General features: G+C 35.2%; 1 protein-coding gene across 4 annotated transcripts in view; it reads left to right on the top strand.

The window, feature by feature from the left end:
- The window catches only part of ubr3 (ubiquitin protein ligase E3 component n-recognin 3), a 293,785-nt gene that overhangs the window by 149,457 nt on the left and 117,821 nt on the right, over positions 1–26,507 (top strand). For 2 of the 4 annotated variants that reach the window (XM_069935677.1, XM_069935679.1), the window contains 4 exons: positions 18,956–19,105; positions 20,082–20,215; positions 21,027–21,137; positions 22,903–23,115. In XM_069935677.1, the coding sequence (XP_069791778.1) occupies positions 18,956–19,105; positions 20,082–20,215; positions 21,027–21,137; positions 22,903–23,115 (608 nt within the window). The remainder of the gene's footprint in view (positions 1–18,955; positions 19,106–20,081; positions 20,216–21,026; positions 21,138–22,902; positions 23,116–26,507) is intronic. The other 2 variants (XM_069935678.1, XM_069935680.1) reach the window with 1 other exon arrangement.

Below are 26,507 nucleotides of genomic sequence, written 5' to 3'. Positions count from 1 at the left end.
TGAGGATGGAGCGGAGACAGCGCTGATGGAAGCGTTCTAGGAGCCATAGGTGATGCCGGTAGAGGACCCATGATTCGGAGCCGAACAGGAGCGTGGGTATGACAATGGCTCTGTACACGCTGATCTTTGTGTGTTTCTTTAGGTGGTTGCTTTTCCAGACTCTTCTGTGTAATCTTCCAAAGGCGCTATTTGCCTTGGCGAGCCTGTTGTCTATCTCTTTGTCGATCCTTGCATCAGATTAAATGGTGCACAGCCGAGGTAGGTAAACTGGTTGACCGTTTTGAGTTCTGTGTGCCTGATGGAGATGTGGGGGGGGGGGGGGGGTGCTGGTAGTCATGGTAGGGAGCTGGCTGATGGAGGACCTCAGTTATCTTCAGGCTGACTTTCAGGCTAAACATTTTGGCAGTTTCCGCAAAACAGGACGTCATGCGCTGGAGAGCTGCCTCTGAATGGGCAACTAAAGCGGTATCATCTGCAAAGAGTCACTCTGCTCTCCATTGCAGTCAAAATCTTCGCTAGGATTCTCCTTAATAGACTAATACCTAGTGTCGCCGAAAATGTCCTCCCAGAATCACAGTGTGGCTTTCGCGCAAACAGAGGAACTACTGACATGGTCTTTGCCCTCAGACAGCTCCAAGAAAAGTGCAGAGAACAAAACAAAGGACTCTACATCACCTTTGTTGACCTCACCAAAGCCTTTGACACCGTGAGCAGGAAAGGGCTTTGGCAAATACTAGAGGGCCTCGGATGCCCCCCCAAGTTCCTCAACATGGTTATCCAACTGCACGAAAACCAACAAGGTCAGGTCAGATACAGCAATGAGCTCTCCGAACCCTTCTCCATTGACAACGGCGTGAAGCAAGGCTGTGTTCTCGCACCAACCCTCTTTTCAATCTTCTTCAGCATGATGCTGAACCAAGCCATGAAAGACCTCAACAATGAAGACGCTGTTTACATCCGGTACCGCACGGATGGCAGTCTCTTCAATCTGAGGCGCCTGCAAGCTCACACCAAGAAACAAGAGCAACTTGTCCGTGAACTACTCTTTGCAAATTTCAAATACTCTTGTGAATATTGTTGGCACTTATTCTTAGCATTCGTGGCCACCATTGTGCTTGCAAGAAATGTGGAAAATTTACACAGTAAATGCACTGCTATCAGTTCACTGACACCACTCTGATAGCTATGGATGTTGAGAATGCACTGGCTGTCTCGGGACTAGTTGGCGGTGTTGGACAGGAAATGACGTGGCCAGGATACACAGCCTAGCATTGCCATAACCCAGATTTTTATTATGTACTTGAAAATAAAGCTAAAGCTAAGCTAAAATGTTTTCAAATGTTACAAGAGTACAATGCTCATGATGAATAATATAGTTAATGTTTAATAAGTATTTTAAAAAATAGCGTATGAGTAAAGAAAACCCAAGACAATTCATCCATATGGAAACAGGTATGACTTGTGATTCCAACTAATAATAAATTATTATAACAATATTTTATCATTATGTTTCAGTAAACAGAATGTGAAATAAATAGATAATGTGTATCAGTAAGTTGTATTTTATGTATTTTTATTTCTTATATGAATGCCAGCTTTCAAAGTTTAGTTGAACCTTCCTGGTGTTTATCAGCCTCCTTTTCACCCCCAAGCATTTATCGATCTCTTGGATAGTGCCATCTACCCCCCCCCTCCCCCACTGGGGTTGATATTGACCACTTTAGAGACCCCTGATTTAGACCATCCTAAATATACAACTATTTTCCTATCCAGTGCAATAAAACTTACTTTGTCTGCTTTTGGACTATTTGAAGGTGGTTTAACATTTAACTCAACAGGACTCTAGATCCCATGCTCCTGTCTACTCACTGGAGGTCCAGTCCCTTTTGCTCCCCTTCATCCATGAGACACATTGCTCCCTTTCGCTCACTGAGGCCTACATTCCTTTGATCTCTGAACACCTGTTTCCTATACTCTCATGAAACTTCATGCTTTCACTGGAAGATTTATTTTTCTGCTGTGGAAGATTTATTTTTCTGCTGTGTAACATTTAAATCAAAAGTGTGTGTTGGAGTATTAATAAAATGACATGCAATAGCCACGAAAATCAGCTTAACCGGTACCAAATTCATGAATGTGTCAAATTAGTACTGCTTTTCTGTATTAAGCTCCGTGCAGAAGAAATGAAGCAATTGATGACACCAAACATTGGGCAGGTCTCCTGTGCAGTTTCTTTCATTTTTAAAAAAAATATTTTTTTTTTTTTCTCACTGTGAACCATATCAACCAAAATATATACAAACATTTCTCATTAAATATACACAGTGACATTTTCTCCCTTTTTTCCCCCCTACCCTCCCTCCTCCCTTTCCACCCCCCTCTAAAACCAATAAATATTCAACATATACAATACAATAAAACAGTCTTCACACAATGAAAAATAAACAAGAAAAATGTGTCATCTACTTTTACACACTGAATCAAAGCTCTCCCTTTTTTCCCCTTACTTCCTTCCCTTCTCTTTTCCCTCTTTAGTTCTTTACATATACATTATTTTTACATCTTTATATATACTTTTTCGCCATTCTTCATTCTTATTACATCTCTTCATCTCTCCTTCTGTCCTGCAAATGCTCTGCAAATTCTTGTGCTTCCTCCAGATCCAATAACAGTCTGTTTTGCTCCATGGGGATAAATATTTTAAGCACAGCTGGATGTCTTAACATGGAATTTTTTCCATAGGATCGATTTTGCTGTATTAAACTCCTTCCTCTTCTTTAAGAGTTCAAAACTTATGTCTGGGTAAAAAAATATTTTTTGATCCTTGTATTCCACTGGGTTATTATCTTCTCTAATTTTATTCCTTGCTTGGTCCAGTATATTTTCTCTTGCCTGGTGATCTCGAAGGGGCTTGGAGTCTGGGTAGAGATGGTAGTGTCTGTCTGATATACTGTGCTCACTGTCAAAAAAACCCCAATTGATTTTGTTTAAAATGACTAGTTTTTAAGGCTTGAAACTGGTAATTTTGTGTGTACATTTTCAAAAAATACCCAAATGGGGGGAACTGCCCCCAAAACCCCCCACAAGGGGTGCTGCACCCCCTTGACCCCAGCAATACGCCCCATTTAAACTTTTCCTTTTTTTTAAACCTCACTCACATGCCTGACCATTACTCAGAGTAATTCTACATTAAAATTGTTTTCATTCCTATGAATTTGCACCAGTTTAAAATGCTTCTTTCTACTCTAACCAGCTTTTCAAAACCCTGCATCTTAACTTTGTCAAAGTAAGAAATAAAATTCATGAAGGTAAGAATACGCTAGTATTTAATTGCGAATGTCCTGTTAACAGTCGGATACTGTTTTCAAAATTGAACTCTTGGCGGTGAGGTGGGAGGTGCAATATGTTAATTACTAATTTTATTTCAAAATTATCTTTCTTCCCTGACATAGGTATTAGATTTATCAGTGAATGTTTTTTTTTACATATTTTGTATTATTAGCATAGACATAATGCATTTTGCCTGAAGCAAAGATATATAGTTTTAGTAATAAATATATTTTATTATCTGTACCATGGCAATTACATAATTGCTCTTTGGACTTCATTTCAAAATAAATATTATCTTTTCATTTAATTGAAAATATTATTGACATTTTAAGTTAATTTTTAGTTGTGACTTTATAGTTAAAACGATGTTGCTGGTTTGCATTAATTTTGAGGTGCAATATTGCTCCATAAGAAATTACTTTCTAGTGCTATAAGTTTTTCAATAATGCCCTTTTGAAGTTATTGAAATTTTACCATAATGCTAAGTGATATTTAGATAGCCTAGTACATTTTTGATTGAGTTTCAGTTTAATTTTCAAATGTGATGCAAACAATAAAATACACATTTGAAGGAAAATGATTTTGTTTCTCTTTGAATTCATTTTTGTTGCTAGCAAGGCCAGCATTCCTTAATTAATGTTTGAAAAGGTACTGATGAGGACTTATCTTCTCAAACTGCTGAAGGTACTCATGTAGTACTATTATGTACAAAGTTCCAGTATTTAGATCCAGGGACATTTTCGAGTCAGATTTGTGAGGAGTTTGCTGGTTACGCTCTTCTTATCTGTTCATTGTCCTTGTCCTTCTTGTTGGTAGAGGTCATTGTTTTAGAAGGTGATATCTGATTAATCTGGGCAAATAACTGCAGTGCATTTTATAAATGGTAAATACTACAGACACAATATTCTACAGTGCAGGTAATGGATGTTTTAGGCATTAGACGTGGAGGCATACAAATCGGCTGGTTTGATGTGTTTGTGGTTAAGCTTCTTGAGAGCTGTTGGTACTGCATTCATCCAGTCAAAAGGAGAGAATTCCATCATGCTTGTATCTTGTTGATGATAGAAAGGCCTTGGGGCTTGAGGAGGTTAGTCACTTGCCACATGATAACCAGCCTCTGATGTTGTGCAAGGAAGCTCATTGATGAAACATCTGAAGATTATTGGATCCATGGTGCTATAACGAGGAACTTGGGCAATGATGTCCTGTGTCTGGAATGATCTCTGACAATCACAACTAAGCTGTGCTTCTGACTGATGGACTATTTTCCTTTTGATGCTAATTGACATCAGTTTTACCAGGGCAAATGCTGCCTTGCTGTCAAAGGGAATTATTCTAAATTCATCTCCAGAATACAACGCTTTGGTCTCAGTTTGATGGAATCCAATCTGGGCAGACATGAGCAGGTTATTGGTCAGTAAGGTCTGCTTGAAATACCTTGTACCAGCATCAGGTGTTGGAGCTTGAGTTCAATTCCACATGACTCATTTTTCAGTTGGCTCCTGATTCTGTTATAATCTCAGATAACCTTCTTCACTGGCACAAAGCATACTGAATATCCCTAATTAGTCCTTGCCTTTCCAAATGCATGTAGAACCTGCCCCTCAGAATCTCTTTAATCCACAGGACCATAAGAGTGGCAAAGAATATCACTGGAGTCTCCCTCCCCTCCCATTGATTGATCTTTTGGGATTGTTGTCTGAAGAGGGCACACAAAGTCATTGAGGACCTGTTACACAGCATCTTTCAGCTGCCCCCGTCGGGTAATAGTTATAGGAATATCTGAGCCAGCACCAACAGGCTGAAGAACAGCTTCTTCACACAGGCGTGAGAATGTGGAACAACCAAAGATCTGCTACACTAACCATCTGAGACACTCATATCCATGAAACAATATTTATATATTTATTTGTAAATATGAATACTCGTCCTATGTCTGGTTGTGTGTCTGCATGTATTGCACTGAGGGCAGGAGAATATTGTTTTGTCGGGTTGTGCTGGTGCAATCAGATGACTAAACTTGACTTAATTTACCTTTTGTGGCTCTTTCCCCATGGGAGTAGCTGGAAGATGCAAAGGATGATAGGGGTCTTGAACAATTTTGTGAGCCCTCTTCAGGCAATGATCCCAGTAGATCACGTCGATGGAGTAGATGGAGCTCTTATGGTCCTATGGATTGACCTCCGATCTAAAGCTCTACAGCAACCGTACCCTAGTGTGATGCAGCCATTCTCGATAAACTCCTGTAGAAGGATGACAGGATAGTGGCCAGCAGTCTTGGCTGCCTCAGTCTTCTCAGACTGTTGCTCCTTCCTGATAAATGAGGAGATGTTGAACAAGTGTGGTTCTTGTAGCTTGATGGTGATACCAGAGTTGAAGTGAAGAGGATGTCTTGCTGAACACACCTGAAATAAACACTTCACTGGATCAGTTCGGTCAAGTTATAGTGGCTCCTGTCTTTTATGTGAGTGTTCATGAGCCTCCTGCATAAATGCTCCATGACACTTCCTGGTTGGATTTGTTTGCCCTTGGGGTGAGAAACCCATAATATAGTGATCAAATGTTATAAATCAATTCTTTTATATTGCAGTCAGAACACACAGTGGGCCATTTCTGAGAGTTTTGTTCCAGAAATAGTTGTGATAAACACTTAATTTTGGGATAGAAGAAGGTAAACAATAGGTTTCTCCAGATTCTAGATTTGGAATCATGATTTTATAACAAATAAGAATGATTTAGTTTTGAGTGTACTGGAAATTTACCTCTTAAAATCTGTCTGACCAGTTGGAAAAGTTCATAGATAATTGTCTATTCTGAAGGACACTGTCACTAATGCAATCTTATCTCTGAATTGTATCTTATGCATTAGAATCCGAACTATGTATTTTAAAACATCAAGTTCTTATCCACAGCCATAAGAAATATCAAATGAGTCCAACTGACATGTTGATTATCATAGCTATTTCAAGGCAGTTGTAAATGCAGAGGACTTGAATGCCACCTTCAATTTTTATAACTGCTATACTTGTACATGTACAAACCTATTTCTGCCAATACAGCTGTGTTGGATGTCTGATATATTTAGAATCTACTTTGAGAGGAAGCCAGCTAGAAACATCGGAAATTGGCTCACTTCTCTTGTAAGAAAAGTAGTTTTTTTCCTCATTTGGTAACACAAGAATTTAAGATATTTTGTCCCTGTGGCTGCACCACCATTCATTGCAATTAAGGTAAGGCATTTTTAAACATGTATATTGTTTTTTTTTAATAGTTTATTTTTGATTTTCAAAGACTCATACAAATCCAAACAAACAACATATTCTCTTTCAACAATAGTATCTAACAGTTTAGTTTTTCTCCTACCCCTCTCCCCTCCCTCCCATACCCTATTACAAAAAAGAAAAGATGATATAAATTAAACAAATGCAAAGAATCAAATATCAGTAAAGTCACAAACTTAAGAAAAACACAAAGAAACCTAAAATAAAAAAAGCTAAGGAACAAAATACAAGAGCATATCATCTGCGCCACGACCCACTTCATTGATCTCAATCATTTCACTACTGGGGTATAATTATAGCTGTGTACCAATGTGTTGCAGATAGGGTTGCCACACCCTAACAAATGTGCCATATTTCTTCCTTAAATTATACGTGATTTTCTCCAGGGGAATTCTCCCATTCTCTGCATTTCCATGCTCTGTTGGGAGTCGGACTTCCACGTGACTGTTATATACTTCCTAGCAAGCGACCTTCACGAACTGAATTTGGTAATTAGACAGTTTTAAACTCATGTCCATAATGTTTCCCACAAGGTACAATTTTGGATCCTGTGGAAAATCCACTTTTGTATTTTTTTTCAGAATGTCTCCCAGAAGGATCTCACCTTTGTATACAGCCAGGTTGAATGGATAAAGGTTTCAATCTCCACACCACACCTAAAGCACATTTCTGAAATTTCTGATTTAGATTTATGTAGTTTTTGTGGTGTGAGGTATAGATTTTTTTTTAAATTTATTTTTCGCACTATGAACCATACTGACCAAAATACACACAAACGTTTCCCTCTTGAATATACACAGTGTCATTTTCTCCCCTTTTTCCCCCTCCCTTCCCTCCCTCTTTCACTCCCCCCTCCCCACTCACTCAACGTTCAACATATATGATACATTAAACCCATTGAACAATGTCATCACACAATGAAAATAAACAAGAAATTTGTGTCATCTACTTTTACATACTGGATCAGTTCATTTCATCTTCTTCTCCTTCTGTCATTTTAGGTGGTGGAGGTCCGCGTTAGGACTTCTCTATTGTGTTCCATGTACGGTTCCCAAATTTATTCGAATACTGTGATGTTATTTCTTAAATTATATGTTATTTTTTCCAATGGAATACATTTATTCATTTCTATGTACCATTGCTGTATTCTCAGGCTATCTTCTAATTTCCAGGTTGACATAATACATTTTCTTGCTACAGCTAAGGCTACCATAATAAATCTTTTTTGTGCTCCATCCAAATTGAGTTCAAGTTCTTTACTTCTTATATTACTTAGAAGGAAGATCCCTGGATTTTTTGGTATGTTGCTTTTTGTGATTTTATTTAATACCTGATTTAGATCTTCCCAAAACTTTTCCACTTTCTCACATGCCCAAATTGCATGTACTGTTGTTCCCATTTCCTTCTTACAGTGAAAACATCTGTCTGATACTGTTGGGTCCCATTTATTTAACTTTTGGGGCGTCGTGTATAGCCTGTGTAACCAATTATATTGTATCATGCGTAACCTCGTGTTTATTGTATTTCTTATAGTTCCGGAGCATAGCTTTTCCCATGTTTCATTCTTTATCTTTATGTTTAGATCTTGTTCCCATTTTTGTTTGGATTTACAGCTTGTTTCCTCGTTCTCTTTCTCTTGCAGTTTGATGTACATGTTTGTTATAAATCTTTTACTTATCATTGTGTCTGTAATCACATATTCAAAACTGCTTCCTTCTGGTAACCTCAGCCTGCTTCCCAATTTGTCCTTCAAGTAGGTTTTCAGTTGGTGGTATGCAAACATTGTACCATGAGTTATACCATATTTGTCCTTCATTTGTTCAAAAGATAATAATTTATTTCCCGAAAAATAATTTTCTATTCTTTTGATCCCTTTTCTCTCCCATTCTCTAAAGGAAAGGTTATCTATTGTGAAAGGGATTAGTTGATTTGCGTCAATATTAGTTTAGGTAGTTGATAATTTGTTTTACATGAATCTTCTTCCAAATTTTGAGTAGATGGTGCAGTACTGGTGAATTGCTATGTTGCACCAGCTTTTCATCCCACTTATATAGTATATGTTCCGGTACCTTCTCCCCCATTTTATCTAGCTCTAATCTGGTCCAATCTGGTTTTTCCCTTGTTTGATAAAAATCTGATCGATATCTTAATTGTGCTGCTCTATAATAATTCTTAAAGTTTGGCAGCTGTAAGCCCCCTTGTTTGTACCATTCTGTTAATTTATCTAGCGCTATCTTCAGTTTCCCCCTCTCCATAAGAATTTCCTTATTATTTTCTTTAGCTCCTTGAAGAATTTCTCTGTTAGATGAATTGGTAATGATTGAAATAGGTATTGTATCCTTGGGAAGATATTCATTTTAATACAATTTACCCTTCCTATCAGTGTTAGTGGTAAGTCTTTCCAATGCTCTAAGTCGTCTTGTAATTTCTTCATTAATGTCTGATAATTTAGTTTGTATAGATAGCCTAGATTATTATCTAGTTGTATACCTAGGTATCGAATTGCTTGTGTTTGCCATCTAAATGGTGATTCTTTCTTAAACTTTGTGAAATCCGCATTATTCATTGGCATCGCTTCACTTTTATTTGCATTGATCTTGTACCCTGATATTTCTCCATATTCCTTCAATTTTTTATGTAATTCTTTTATTGATATTTCTGGTTCTGTTAAGTATACTATGACGTCATCTGCAAATAGACTGATTTTATATTCCTTCTCTTTTATTATTATCTCTCTTATTTTATTATCTGTTCTTATCAGTTCTGCCAGTGGTTCTATAGCTAACGCGAACAGTGAGGGAGATAGTGGATCCCTGCCTAGTTGATCTGCTTAATTTAAATTGGTTTGATATATATCCATTTACTGTCACCTTCGCCAATGGTCCCTTATATAATGCTTTAATCCAATTAATATATTTCTCTGGTAGGTTGAAACTCTAGTATTTGAATAAATAATTCCATTCTTCTCTGTCAAAGGCTTTCTCTGCGTCTAAGGCAACCGCCACTGTTGGCGTCTTGTTTCCTTGTACTGCATGGATTAAGTTAATGAACTTACAGATATTGTCTGTTGTTCGTCTTTTCTTAATAAATCCAGTTTGATCTAGTTTTACTATTTTTGGTACACAGTCAGCCAATCTGTTTGCTAATAGTTTAGCTATTATCTTATAATCTGTGTTAAGTAGAGATACTGGTCTATACGATGCTGGTGTAAGTGGATCTTTCCCCGTCTTTGTTATTACTGTAATTATTGCTGTTTTGCATGAATCTGGCATGTTTTGTGTTTCTTCAATCTGGTTCATTACTTCCAGGAGAGGAGGAATTAATAAGTCTTTAAATGTTATATCGAATTCTAGTGGGAGTCCATCCTCTCCCGGCATTTTATTGTTTGGTAGTTGGTAGTTTTTTTAATATATCCTATATTTCAAATGGTTTTATTAATTTATTTTGCTCCTCTTCTTGCAATTTCGGTAGTTCAATTTTAGCTAGAAACTCATTTATTTTGTCTTCTTTCCCTTCGTTCTCCGTTCGATATAGTTGCTCGTAGAATTCCTTGAAGTTTTCATTGATCTCTGTTGGGTTATATGTAATTTGTTTGTCCTTTTTTCTTGATGCCAATACCATTCTTTTAGTTTGTTCTATCTTAAGCTGCCAAGCTAGTATTTTGTGCATGTTTTCTCCTAGCTCATAATACTTCTGTTTTGTCTTCATTATGTTCTTCTCCACCTTGTATGTTTGTAGTGTTTCATATTTTATTTTTTTGTCTGCCAATTCTCTTCTTTTTGTTGTATCTTCCCTTATTGCTAATTCTTTTTCTGTACTTGCTATTTCCCTTTCCAGCTGTTCTATTTCCCGATTGTAGTCCTTCTTCATCTTAGTTACATAACTGATGAATGCTTTCATTGCATCCCATAGTATAAATGTATCTTTCATTGATTCCGTACTTATTTCAAAGTACATTTTAATTTGTCGCTCAATGAATTCTCTAAAATCCTGTCTTTTAAGTAGCATGGAGTTTAATCTCCATCTATACATTCTTGGTGGGATGTCCTCCAGCTCTATTTCTAATAACAGGGGTGAGTAATCCGATAACAATCTAGTTTTATATTCCGTTTTCCTAACTCTCCCTTGGATGTGGGCTGACAACAGGAACAGGTCTATCATTGAGTATGTTTTATGTCTACCCAAATAATATGAGTATTCCTCTCCTTTGGGTGTTGTCTCCTCCTTATGTCCAAAAGTTGCATTTCCTGTATCGATTTAACCATAAATTTGGTTACTTTGTTCTTTCTGCTAGTCTTTTTTCCAGTTTTATCCATCTTTGAGTCCAAATTAAGGTTAAAGACCCCTCCTATCAGTATATTCCCCTGCGTATCTGCAATTTTCAAAAATATATCTTGCATAAATTTTTGATCCTCTTCATTAGGTGGATGTACATTGAGCAAATTCCAAAATTCTGAATATATCTGACACTTTATCATTACATACCTCCCTGCTGGATCTATGATTTCCTCCTCTATTTTGATTGGTATATTTTTATTGATTAATATAGCTACTCCTCTGGCTTTTGAATTATATGATGCTGCTGTTACGTGCCCTACCCAGCCTCTCCTTAATTTATTATGTTCTACTTCAGTTAGATGTGTTTCCTGCACGAATGCTATATCAATTTTTTCTTTCTTCATTAAATTTAACAGCCTCTTCTTTTTGATTTGGTTATGTATTCCATTAATATTTATAGTCATATAGTTCAACATGGCCATTTCATACTTTGTTTACCTTTCATTTCGGCTTCCTCACCACCACCTTTCCTCCTTATCCATTTCTGTTTTTTTTTGAACACACTGTAAGACAACACTTCTAAAACATAAAATATTTCCTCTATTCCCACATCTAAAATTCCCTTAACCCCAAATGTCCCCCCCCCCCCCCTCTGAATTGCCCCTTGTCCCTTGCCGGGCAACCACATCTCCCCTCTCCATTTGGATTGCGAACCCGCTTGCAAGCGTCAACTGATTTGGCAGTGACTGTTATTCTCTCCCACCCAGCCCCCTCCAGAAAAGACTTTTATCTTCACATACAACAAAGCTCGCCATCTTAATTCTCCCCTTACTTCCTTTCTTAGTTCTTACTTATACATTATTTTTCTTCTTTATATGAAATTTGTCGTCATTCTTGTTCTTGTTACATTTCTTCATCTCTCTCTCTGTTTTGCAGGCATTCTGCAAATTCTCGTGCTTTCTCCGGATCCGAGAACAGTCTGCTTTGCTGCCCCGGGATAACTATTTTAAGCGCCGTTGGATATCTTAATATAAATTTATAGCCTTTCTTCCATAGGATTGATTTTGCTGCTACCTCTTCTTCATGAGCTCAAAACTTAGATCTGGGTAGAAAAAATTTTTTTGACCTTTGTATTCCAGTGGCTTTTTGTCTTCTCTCATTTTTTTCATGGCCTTCTCCAATATATTTTCTCTTGTCGTATATCTCAGGAATTTTACTAGAATGGATCTTGATTTTTGTTGTGGCTGTGGTTTGGGGGCTAATTATCTGTGTGTCCTTTCTATTTCCATTCCTTCCTGTATTTCTGGCATTCCTAGGACCCTGGGGATCCATTCTTTTATAAATTCTTTCATATCTGTGTCTTCATTGCTTTCCTTCCGGCGACGTATAGTTGATGCGGGAAATTGAATTGCACCAATCTGTACCTGGCATTGATATTTGCTGTCATGATGTCCATACACAAGTCTGACCAACACCACTCATGGATTGTTGTGCCGAAGTCCATCTCCCACCTTTCCCTCAAGTTGTGAAAGCCCGACTTTGGGCCCTCACTTATGAAAAGGAGATACATCATAGAGATGAACTTGTGCGCATTCCCCTTTTGAATAAGATTCTCCATGTCACTACACATTGTCAGGGCCATAGACGGGCCCAAATTATCCCTTAAAAAAGATCTTAGCTGAAAATAGCAGAAGAAAGTTTTATTAGACAAATCATATTTCAAATGTCATAATCTGCCCTTGCTCATATCAATCCTTGATACACCTGATTCTCTTCCAGCACCAAGTATCCAGGATCATATTATCCAGAGTCATGGATATTAATTTGTTCTGAGTCCCTACATTTATTCCAGTACATTGATTTTTTTTGTCACAATTGAATTACATGCTTTAATATGGGATTATCAGTTTTCTTTGATATCAATTTAGTGTTCCATATAAATAAATAAATAGATAGATAGAATATATATATATATATATATATATATAAACTCTCCTGCTATCTTTTTTCCTATCATGCCAATTTGTGCCCAAATTTACAATAAATACTGTAATGGATTTATGTTAAACTATATTTCTCATATATAAAAATGTCTTAGTAAAGTAAATTGAGGAGTTAAAATTATTCTTAGTAGTTTGTTGTGGGTGGTTACAGGGCACAAAGACTACACATTAGCATTTTAAACACATGGTTCTTTGAGATAGATGAAACCAGTTTGAAATGAAAATAGATGCTGATTGAAGTCAAGAAGATGAAAAGTATTTATGATGGTTCTTGAGATATTGGAAACAATAGGTGTTATTTCAGAAGTACTTGTTATAAACACACAGCCGTTTTAGTTCTGAGGAAAGCAGACTGCTCGGAGAAGTAAGTGGACTTAAATGCTTTCAGCACATTCGAATCAAAAGACCTTATGAGCTTCAAAGATAGAAATTATGTGACATGAGAAATGGGAGAAATATCAAAATGAGAGACAAAGAGGTCAGTTCAGTTTGAAGTAGAAACCCTGTAAGACAGGGTTGAGTTACAGTAACAAGAATTGATGCTATTGTGTGTTACTCTTGGGAAAAGGGCAACACAGAATCAGTGGCTTTTGAAATAAGGAAGACTGTTTTGTTGTCTCTTTGGAAAAGAGGACAGATTTCTCCTGGGTCTATTGCATGGCCACTTTGTTTAATATTTGTCTGGTTTGTGAATCGTGGAAGAAGATAGTCACATTGTAAGTAAATAGACCTGAAGATATGATGTTGAAAAGCGCTTTATAATTATTCCTGAACTGAGAATTTAAGATCTTTAAGCCAAAATATAATGATGCTGAACTTTTAAAGATTGACTTTTCAGAGTGGGATTTTAATTACTCACACACACACACACACACACACACACACACACACACACACACACACTCTTACATTTGCACATAGTGGAGTTAAATTTAGAGATAAGTAAGAAATGTTATGTTCTTAATGGTTTAATTAAAAAACTATTATTTTGAATTTACAAATGTCTAGTGAATTTTCCATTGCTGCTCCTGTGTTAGTGCTAGCAAAGTCCCTTTAGGCCCAAACAAAATGTAAAAGGGTTGTTAGTTTGTAACAGTACCACCTCCCTCAGAGTGAGACGATAAACCTTGACTGGGCCAACCAATTAATATTTTCTAAAATCTGGCAATTTCAGACCTCTACAGCTGATATGAAAAATTGCATGGATAATTTCCAGCAATCTATGATGTTATTAACAGAAGTTAAAAAATGTGGAGAGAGTATAGCTGAAAACAAGAATTTTACAAAGAAAGTGGAAAAAAATGATGCAGCAGGTGGACAAAAGATTTGAAGTTCTGGTTGAAAAAATTAATGGAAACAAATTTGAAATTCAAGGCATTAAGAAATAAATGAAGAAGGTACAAGTAGAAGCGGGTGCAACAAAAGATCAATTAATGCAAAAAATCGACATTTAAAATTTTTTTAGCATTAGGAATAACATAAAGGTTATTGGACTTAAAGAAGGTGATGAAGGACAGGAAATTAAGAAGTTTTTACAGTGTTGGATTCCGGAATCTTTGGGGGTAACTGAATTTCAAGGAGTCATTGGGATTGAGAGAGCACATAGAGCATTGAGACCAAAGCCACAACCGGATCAGAGACCTCGTCTGATACTGGTTAAATTTCTTTGTTATGAATTAAGCGAGAAGATCTTGGAACTGGTCATTAAACAAGCAAAAGAAAGACAGTCACGTTTGATTTATAATGAGAATAAGATTTTCTTTTACCCTGATATGTTTTGATTTGTTAAAAAAGATAAAATAATGCAGTTAGTATTATGGAAAAAAGGTTATGCCTTTGTCTTGAGGTATCTGGCATTTTTGAAAGTTTTTGTTCCAGATGGGTAAAACAGATTTTTTACAGAGCCGAATGAGGCAAAGGTGTATGCTGATTCATTGCCAGAAAGAGAGAGACAGGTGATGAGTTAAGATGTAACTGAAAATTTCAAGAGAGGTTACTCGGGAAGAGGGTTTAAATCTTTAACCTATGAATGATCTATATATGTTTAAAAGAGTTATGAACAAATAAGAATGTATAGTCTTAATGCATTTTGAATGAGTTAGTTGGGAAAATGGAGCTGACTATTATGGAATTATACGAACAAGTGTAGTTTCAACCTCATCCTGTATAGATCAGGGTTTTAAAGACGTAAAAACATCATGCACCTTGGTGGGGGGGGGGGGGATATCTTTTATTTTTTTTCTATTGTGCACCTGGATTAATCAAAAATATTATGAGATATGTTGTTAATACTATAAAAGTGGGAGGACTGGGAGAGGAGGGATGGATGGACAAAGGATTTTATATAGGTACATGATAGCAAGGAAATTGAATTTTAATAGTATCAATATTAAATGGAAAACAGAATGAAATAAAATGGAAAAAAAATTTGTGTATGAAAAAAAAAACAAAATTAGATATAGCTTTTTTACAAGAAACATTTAACGGAGAAAGCATAAAATGTTGAAAAGAGATTGGGTGGATTGGTATTGGCATCTTCATTTAATTCAAAAGCTAGAGGTGTGGCAATATTAATGCATAAAAATCTACCAGTTAAAATATTAGATACAATGGGAAGGTATGTAATGGTTAATTGTCATTTATTCAGAATATTGGACTTTATTGAATGTGTATGCACCAAATCTAGACGATGGTAGATTTATTCAAGATGTATTTGTGCAATTAGCAAGTGCAAAAGGAAAAATACTAGTAGGGAGAGATTTTAATTTTACCTTTGATCCAAAATTAGATAGATCAGGAGGTAAAATTATAAAAAGTAAAGTAGCTAAGATTGCAACAGGTTTAATAAAAGATATGGGACATAGATATTTGGAGAAGAACTCATCCAAGTGATAGAAACTATTCTTTTTATTCTTTTAGACAAAAAACATATTCACGAAAGGTTGAATATCAAGAGAGAGTTTTATCAGATCGTTCACCTTTAAATTTTGTCAATTGCATTGGAGGAAGAATGAAATATAGGTTGTAGATGGAGATTTAATACAACATTATTAAAGAGAAAAGATGTTTGTGATTTTATGAGACAACAAAAAATTTTCTAGAAACTAATGAAAATTCAGTAATGAATTATATGGAATTATATGGGATTCTATGAAGGCATATTTAAGAGGTTAAATAATAAGTTATACTTCTAAGATAAAGAGAGAACAAATGAAAGAGGTACACCAATTGGAAAAGGTAATATTAAATTTAGAGAAGGATATTACATATCCAAAAAAAGACCAAAAAAAATTGGAATCAATAAAATTAAGATGTAATACAATACAAACTTATAAATCTGTAAGATATAATGAGAACATGACAGAAATACTATGAATTGGGTGAAAGAGCTCATAAAGTATTAACAAGGCAATTAAAAGCTGAACAAGTATCAAGAACAATAATTGCAACAGAGAAAGAAACTGATCAAGTCACCTATAAGACACAAGAAATAAACGATAATTTTAGGAATTTTTATTTAAAAAATGTCAATCAGAATCTCTGAAGGATGAAAAAAAGAAATATTTCTTATAAATTACCTATGTTAAATATGGATGAAACATTAGAGTTATCTAATCCTTTCTGTGAAATCGAAGTGTATGAGATTCTGATACATTACAAAACAATAAAGCCCTGGGTGAAGATGGATTCCACCCCCCTCCCCTCCCCCCAGAGTTTTATAAAGAATTTAAGGAATTGTTAACTCCTGTATTAATGAGAGTAGTAGATCAAATGAGAGAGTCACATGATTTGCCAGAATCTTTTAAAACAGCATTAATAACAGTTATTCCAAAAAAGAAAAGATCCTTTACAACCTTCTTACAGACCTATATTGTTATTAAATACGGATGATAAAATTGTATCTAAACTATTAGCTAATAGATTAAATATTTACTAAAATTCATAAATATGGATCAAACTTGTTTAATTAAAATTAAAAGATCTGTAGATAATATTTACTTACAGCTGAATTTATTGAGAAATTTATTACTAATATATATAAAAAATTACAAGATACTATGTGGGAAAAATAATTATATAAATCAAAACAAAGTTGGGGAAAAGATTTAACTAAACAAATCCAAGAACAACTTTGGTCAAGGTTGTGCCAAGAGAGTATAGCAAATACAATTAATGTTAGATATCAAATGGTACAGTATAATTTTTTACATCAATTATACTATATTCCATATAAATTAAATGGACTTAAATTATTCCGATGAATGTTTTAGATGTAACAAGTAGGGGCTTTTCTACATTTAGTTTGGTCCTGTGTTGAAGTGGAAAAATTTTGGAAAGATTTGAGCATATTATTAGGACAAATTATGAATATAAAAATACAAAAAGACACAGAATTTGTTAACAAAATTCCATCCACATCATCCACTCCTCTCAATTAATAATTAGAAGATATAAAATTATGTTAGGAAAATATGAATAGTGATTAATATATAGTTTAAGTGTTTTCTTTCTTTTCCAATTTCTTTCTTTTTTTTCTTCCTTTTTGGGGGGAAGGGGGTGTGGAGAAAATGTTTTTAAAATTGTATCATCTTGTATTGAATGGTATTACAATGTACTATTTATATATAATTGAATAATTGTTTGTCATTGATACAAGTGATAAATAAAATTAAAAAAAAACAATGTGTTCATCTTTGATCTTGGATTGGTTTTGAGAATAATTGAGGACTGGAAGATTCCAAGTGTTACATTCTTTAGATTTATTTAGATTTAGACATACAACATGGTAACAGGCCATTTTAGCACATGAGTGTGCCACCCAATTTACACCCAATTAACTTACACCCCCAGTATGTTTCGAATGATGGGAGAAAACTGGAGCCTCCGGGGAAAACCCACGCAGACACAGAAAGAACGCACAAACTCCTTACAGACTGTGTGAGATTCTAACCCAGGTCCCAATCGCTAGCGCTGTAAATGTGTTGCGCAAACCGCTATTGAGTGAAACATAATAGGCTGCAGATGCTGTGATTGTAGTAAACACACCAAAATGCTGGACGAACTCAGCCGGTCTTTTCAGCATTTAAAGGAAACAAAGGGCCTTCTTAATGATAAATTCTACCTAGTCCCTTTTCATATCCAATTAACATCTTTTGTTGGTATGGATTCCTCCCCCATTGTTTGAATTGTGAGACTTTTTGATATATCCTGCCATTCCTGACTTTTCCTTGAAGAAAGGCTCAGGCCCGAAATGTCGGCAATGTCTCCTAGAGATGCTGAAAAGACCAGTTAAGTTCCTCCAGCATTTTGGTGTGTTTACACTAACCACTGTGCAATCTTGCTCGGCACCACATAACCTTGTGAGGAAGGCACAACAGCAACTGCACTTCCTGAAAAGAGTGAAGTGGGCAAGGCTACCAGCCACCATTATGTAAACCTTTTATAGGAGTTCCACTGAGTCCTGGCTGGCTGCACCTCAGTGTGCTGCGGTTCCACCTCAGTGTGGTAGGGTTGCTGCAGAGAAATGGATTGGAGGTCAATCCACAGGACTATAAGAGTGCCAGAGAGGATCACTGGAATTCCACATCCCCAAAGGAAAAGACATGATCTACCGGGATCATTATCTGAAGAGGAGTAGAAAATCATTGAGGACCCCCTTCCACCCTGCAGACAGCATCTTTTAGCTGCTCCTTTTGGAGCAGAGATACAAGAGTATCAGAGCTAGCACCACCAGGTTGAGGAACAGCTTCTTCCAACGGGCAGTGAGAAAGCTGAACGACCAAAGGAATTCCTCACACTAACTATCCGAGTCTCTCGTGTTCCCAAAGCAAAATTTATTTATTTACTTTCATAGACTTAGTACTTGTCCTGCTTATGTATTATTTGTCTGTATGTGTATTATGTTTGGTTGTGTGTCTGCATGTTTTGCACCGAGGACTGGTTTTGTTGGGTTATACTTGTACAAACAGATGACAATAAACTTGATTTGAAAATTCTAAACTTTTCATCATGCTGTCGTTCCTTTCGATATTTGAAGCTATACTTTAATGTCTATTCTTTCAGAATCACCTGACAGTGATGTTGCCATGGACATAGGATCATCAGAGAAGCAGGATTCAGAAACTGTATATGACTGTGTAATTTGTGGACAAAGTGGCCCGTCGACAGAGGAAAGGCCAACTGGATTAGTGGTTCTCTTGCAGGCTTCATCAGGTAACCAGTTGTAAATTTTATTTTGTGTATTTAATTTGAAAAATATTTTATTATTCTGTACTCTCAAGAGTAAATTCCTCCTGCATGAGGATAATGACACATGATCTCAAAAGAAAATCCAACTCTGTGGCATGGAATGCTTTCATCCCTGAAGCCAATTTTTGTTTAATATTCTCAAGACATTGGAATTAAAGGTCATAGAACTAACACAATGATTCAGAATGTTATGCCAAATCTAATATCTCAACGCATGAAAGGATTTTTGTTAGAGATCTTTCATCCAAATTGCTTCCTGTTAATCATTATTTTAAATAATATCCATTACCTATGACTTGTAGATCTCATATTAAAAATTAAAACATTTAGCAATGAGGTTATATTGCTCAGTTATTTTTTCTTTCCATTTAGCAAATGTGGCTCCTGTTCATTGTTTTTGCCTGTTTAAACTTTTGTTGTGCAGGACTCTGTTGTAGAAAGTAGTGAAATATTCTCTATGTTAACAGAAATGTGGAATCTTCAGAATTAATTAATTAGTTACTGGTGTTTAATTCTGAGAAAATTGTCTGCTTAATCTGATGGCTATTCCTCAATAACGCTATGAAGCCCAGCTGTGAGACAGAGTTCAAATGGACACCGTCATTTGTGCTCTTTATGACTGTATTTCAAAAGCATAGAAAGCTTTTGCAGGTTGCCGTGGATGGACTTTCTTTATGTCGACTCAAAATTGATATAAATATCTTCCTGGAATAATGGAGGAGGACGGAGAATTATTGGTAGATATTATTGATGATTGATACTGAAATAATTTGTAGCATTTTGTTTATTGTCTTAATTGTTACATTTTTACCAGCTGCTGCTTAATTCCTTCATTCATTTTTTCTTCTTCTAAGTTCCAAGTCCAATAGCAAGGATTGAATAATAATGCAATTTTATTATATTTCTGGCAATTGAGTGCAAAAACACTGATTTGTTTCAGTCCTTGGGCACCGTCGTAGAAGCACTGAACCAAAGAAACTACCAACCAGTGATGAGGAGAAAATTTACCCTGAGGATACCTGTGGGACTGCACATGATGTCAGGATTACAGATTTGCAACGTTACTTCAAAGATGCAAGTATTTTATTTTTCTTACTTGAAAAGACAACCTTATTTTCCATGTTGTAATTATTTTTGAGTTTAAAATATTAATTTTCAATGAAAATTGCCATGTAGTCCTAAAAAATTATTTAATTTAAGTCTGTGAAGATGTTGAACTTTTCACATCTCAGCAAAGCACTAAAGAGTGAAGGAAAAGATTGAATAAAGAGCTTCCTCATGAAGCAACAGACTGCTATTTTGTGGTATTGGGATTGACAATAAACAACAAGGCATTATCACAATGTTTCCACCCTCTAAATCCATGCCAAATGTCTAATGAGAAGAATAATTCAGATTTGGATATTATTTTGAATTTGATTAGCATCTTTGCTATTTTATTTGGCTTTAACTGAAGAACATTGTCTATAATTTTGCACTAATTGGAGTAAAACCAAAATTGAAGTTGAATGAAAATGATAAATTGGTGAACTTTTGAAAGTGGTCTATGAACAACTTTATTGGAGCATGGTAAATTTCATTGTATCACCATTGTATCATCAACCTTGTTCATTATAAACTTTACCTTTTGCTGTTTAAACAAACAATAATTTAACTTCCTGATGAAGGGTTCTGGCCTTAAACATTTACCATTCTTTTTCTCGCACTGAAACTGCTTGATGGCTGAGTTCTTCCAGCAGATTTTTTTTTGCTCCAGATTCCAGCATTGTGGCAGAATCTTGTGCAACCCCAGATTAACCAACAGCCTTTGATTCTAGATTTAACTTATAATTTTTGCTGAAGTCCAAAACAAAACTTTAATGCTTGTCTTTAATTTGTCTTCTAGAGTTCTTGTCTGCAGTCAGTCTCCATTGGTTGGGAAGGTGGAGTATATGTTCAGACATGTGGACATACTTTACATATTGACTGTCATAAATCTTACATGGAATCATTGAGGGTGAGTAGAAAGCTAAAATTATTTAATCAAAAATCAGTTAATTTAACCATGTACTTTAGCTAATATGTTCAAAAACCTAATAAATTTATAATTGCATAATTTTTAGATGAAACATGTTAAATGTGAAGTTGTTTTATGAAGTATTTTGAACATCTTTTTGATGAAACACTTTTAATAATGTTTTGTAAAGAACAAAGTTCAGTGAAAAACAGAACCATGTGATCCAACAATCCATCAGGTGAAAGTCGTGACGAGACTGAAACCATTTCTTTGGAGATTTGTTAAATCTTTTAAATGTAATAGTTTTCTCTTGAGTAGTGAAACTAAGTACTAAATTTGCCAAAATGTTTGAGACTCTGGAGCTTGATGGATGTTCCTTGGTAAAAATGCCAAGATTATTGGCATTAAATGAAATAGTGTGGCGTTGATGAGCCATTCTAATCTATCTACCTATTGTTCCGATTAATATTCAAGAATGCAGATTGTGGGATGTTCATTATGAATTTCAATTTTATTCCTATCTCAGGGATAAGAGTATTTTAATTATGTCAAAAGCTGAGTGACCATGAACTATCTTCATTGGTGGATGATTGTAGAAAATGTTAGTAGCTTAGATTCTTGGGCATGCTCATATCAGAGGACCTTTGGAACCAGCCCATTGAAGCAATTGTGAAGTTACATCAATGCCTCGACTTTCTTAGGAGATTTGGCATGTCATTGAAAACTCTTATCGAATTTCCAGGTGTACTGTGGAAACTATACTGACTGGTGGCATCCTGGACTGGTTGGTAAACTTGAATGCCTAGGAATACACAATGCTGAAGAAAGTGGCAAATCTACCTAAGTCCATCACAAGCACTGACCTTCCACCCATTGTTGTCATCTATATGTGAGGTACTACCTCAGTAAGGCAGCCAACATCATGAAAGATCCCCATCCCTCTGGTCATGCTCTCTTCTTGCAGCTATCTTCAGACAGAAGCTACAAAGACCTGAAAACCAGCATGCCTAGGTTCAAGACCACTTTTTTTTCTCAACAGCTAGCAAGCTCTTGAACCTCGCCATGCTATTGCCAATCATAAACTGCTACAAGACCACTGTCTGTACTATTGAAATGATTTTTTTTTGTTGTTGCACTAACTGCAACTGGTGAATATTTATCTATCTATTTATATTTTTCATCTTATGCGGTAATTTAATTTATACTTACTAGTTAGTGTATTTTACCACAAGACATAAGAACGGAAATAGGCCATTCAGCTTATTGAGCGTATTCCACCATTTGCATCATGGCAGATGTATTTTTGCTTTCAACCCATATGTTTTGCCTTCTCCCTGTAACCGTTGACACCCCAACTAATCAAGAACCTATCAACCTCCACTTTAAATATACCCAATGATTTGGCCTCAACTCCAATGAGCACAGGTCCAAAACCTTCAAATGCTTCTCACATGCTAACCCTCATCACTAGAATAATTATCGTAGACCTCCTTTGGACCCTGCGATCCTTCGTGATTGCATCAACATGGAGGCCCCAGGACAGATCTTTAGAGATCTTGACACACAGGAATTTGAAGTTCTAATATTATGTCAATTGATTATATTTATTTATAACAGAGTATAAAAGTTTCTCTTGAAGTTAAATTATTTGGAAGGGATGATTTTTTTTCTGTTCCATGCAAATTTGAAGCATTTTAAAGTGAACAAATAACTGTCATGGCGTAGAATTTGAGACGTTTTTGATTGAAATCTTTTTTTCCCCCAGAATGACCAAGTTCTACAGAGTTTTTCAGTGGATAAAGGAGAGTTTACTTGCCCACTCTGCAGGCAGTTTGCCAACAGTGTTCTTCCTTGCTACCCTGAGAAGAATGAGGAAAAGTGTCTATGGTTACCGTGTAACAATAAGACCTTGCACGTTCTCATCAAGGAAGTGGAGGAACAACAGGAACAATTGGGAATGTTCCCAGTAAGCATTAGTGTAAGGTGGAAACATCTTTTTGGGTGTTATTGTGGTTTTCTATTAAACATTTTCACGAAACAGCAAGCTAAAAATACAATTGCTGGAAGTCTGAGCCATTGCTAATTAAGGAGCAAATGGATGAGTTGATATTTTCATTGTGATTCTTCATCCACACTCATCTATTCTCACTTCAGAAACCAGCTAATACTAATTTTTACTCTTCTTTTAAAAATATTTTTTATTGAGTTTAACTTAATAATCCATATACAAGATATTAATATAATGAAGCAATATAACATTATACATAACAATATGATAAATTTTAAGTTTCATCTCTAATTGTTAAATGTGATTTTTTTGTTAAAATGATTATTCATAAAGATCAGTTAAATAATATTAAAACAAACCTCATTATACCTTAATATAGTATCTAAAGAAGATCATCTAGGATAATCATAGTTAAACCCCCATAAAAACCCTAAAACTAATACTAATGTAACCCCTCCCTCTGATTAAGGTTACAAGAAAAAGTCAAAGATGGATCAAGTTGTGACATCCAGACGGATCAGTACGAGAGCACCCCATATCACCTAAAACTGTCAATTATGATTGTATTCTATAAATGGGCCCCATACCTTTTCAAACTGAAACTTTTTATATTTAATATACCTAAATGTCTCTAAACATAAATATACCATTATAACATGCAGCCACTGTGCATGAGTTGGTGAGAGTTCATCTTTCCATTTCATTAAAACTGCTCATCAGGCTATCAACGTGCTAAAGCTAAAACTTTCTCTTGAGGTGCTGACAAAAGTTTATATGGTTCCTGCGAAAAACCAAACAGACATGGATCTAATTTAATCTTGAAAATTGTTGATAAAGAATGAAAAATATTCTGCCAATATCTTCCTAATCTAGGAATTACCAAAACGTATGAATCAGTGAGGCTTCAAAAATTTTACAATTTTCACAAAATGGATCAACATCCATATAGAAACAGGATAATTTGAGTTTAGACCTATGTATTTTGTGTACTACCTTAAATTGTAATAAACAGTGCCTTGCACAAAATGAAGAATCTTTGATCAAACTGAGAATGGAATATCAATCCTCATCTGAAAAAAGGTATATTAAGATCACACTCCCAGTCATTGGGGCTAGTCTTAAATCCAATAAATCAATATAAATACGTGATATCAATCCACTGTGAACAATTGTAGATCAAAAAGTCTGCGATTTGATGAAAATCATTCAGTTTAGACTGAACAAAATTCCTAACTTGCAAATATCTAAAATATTGTCTATCAGAAAACTTAAATTTAACTGACAATTGTTCAAAAGAAGCAAAGTTATTTCAAATAAATAAATCTTTAAAATTTTTATTACCAAATCTGTACCATTCCTTAAAGCCTTCATCTAATACTGAAGGTGGGAATAGGTGGTTATTTTATAGCAGAACTAACCAGGGAAAAAAAATTTCCTAAATTAAGCCCATATTCTCCATCTAATCCTCAATTTGTCAATTTAGAAAATGAAAAGGGTAAAGCGGAACCTAAAATTGTTAATGTAGATGATTTCTTAGAACAGTTCAGTTCCATTTCTGCTCAAGAAGAGAGATTTACTAATTTATCAAATTTTAATAATAAAAGTAAAAGTAAATAAATTAATCACCCAATAGTAAAACCAAAAATTTGAAAGTGACATTCCTAATAGATTTCTGAAGATGGGCTTTGCTTATACATGGTTGTTTTCCTTGCCATATATATGAAGAAATGACCGAATCTAATGAATTGAAAAAGGATTTAGGAATAAAAATTTGTAAGGCTTGAAAATGATACAAAAACTTAGGTAGAATGTTTATTTTAATTGAATTACTATGTCCAATCATCGTAGTCAAAGTGGCAACCATCCCGATAATAATATTTTAATCTGATTATGTAATACTACAACTTTTTCTTTCATAAGTTTCTTATAACTTTTTGTGATATTGATTCCTAAATATTGAAATTGATCTTTCACTATTTTAAAAGTAAATTTAGAATACATAGAAAGAGATCCTTTTAAAGGTAAAGATTCACTCTTGTGTAAGTTTTTTTAATATCCTGAAAATGATCCAAACTGAGTAAACATGTTTGCTATAGAAACCTCGGGATTTGAAATAAAAAGCAATAAATCATCTGCATAGAGTACTTGATGTTCAATTCCGTTTCTGATTAATTCTTTAAATTCTCTACATTGTTGAAGGACTACTGCCAGTAGTTTTAGTATTATATCAAACAGTAAAAGACTTGATGGACATCTTTGTCGTGTTCCCCTAAATCAGTGGTTCGCAATCTTTTTCTTTCCACTCACATACCACTTTAAATAATCCCTATGCCATCGGAGCTCTGTGATTAGTAAGGGATTGCTTAAGGTGGTATGTGAGTGGGAAGGGAAGGTTGAGAATCACTGCTCTAGACCCAATTGTTACTGAAATATTTTGCTTGAGAAAAATTGTCATTACCCCATTTCCTTTGGAGTTATGAAACCGAGCACATAACAAGTCAATTAAGTATGATTAAAACTGTTTTTCAAACTTCTTCTTTCCATCCACTTACCACTTTAAGTAATTCCTTACTAATCACAGAGCACCTCTGGCATAAGGAATACTTAAAGTGGTATGTGAGTGGAAAGAAAAAGGTTGAGAACCACTGCCCTAAATAGCCACTGATTTTAATTCTGATAACCCAAAACTAATATATAGAACAGGAAAGGTGACTCGTAGGATTAACCATGAATGTTATAGGCCAATTTGGATTGTAAAATGTACTTCATACTTGCGTTGAAACCTTGATACTGTCAATTTTATAGTTATGCCCTATTTAAATTATGCAAAATTTTGTAAAATCGTTCATGCTGAATACTTTTTTAAGTATTGATGAGATTGATCACTCCTATCGGGATGTAATACCATGGAGTTAAAGGAAAAATGCTGTTTATCAAATCATATTGAAATACGCAATGCAGGAAATTAATTTCTTTTAAAGCTGCTCTATTTTAGTGGTAGATGGGATAGGATTTTTTAAGATAACTTAATCTTTTAAATTATTTTTAAAGCTGGTAAGAGAATTGAGATGGTTTTGGCAAGCATTGTTGTTTATGCTTGTCATGGAGCTGAGGCAAAGCGAGTGTATGAAGGTGAATGTTTGTGGACAGCAAGGTCAGTAAAGGCGGAGCTAGTGGAGCCTGCTGCCTCATAACTGCAGCAACCGGGGTTCAATCCTGACTTCCAATATTGTCTATGTGGAGTTAGTACATTCTCAGTTTGGCTGCATGGGTTTTCCTTTGACTGTTTTAGTTTCCTCATGTTCCAAAGACATGCAGGTTTAATTGGCCACTATTGATTGTAATTTTAAGAATGTAGTGAG

This window comes from Narcine bancroftii, chromosome 4 (assembly GCF_036971445.1).
Source record: "Narcine bancroftii isolate sNarBan1 chromosome 4, sNarBan1.hap1, whole genome shotgun sequence".
NCBI lineage: Eukaryota > Metazoa > Chordata > Chondrichthyes > Torpediniformes > Narcinidae > Narcine > Narcine bancroftii.
Note: the sequence above shows the minus strand (reverse complement) of the source record. Positions and strands in the feature narration are given on the sequence as shown.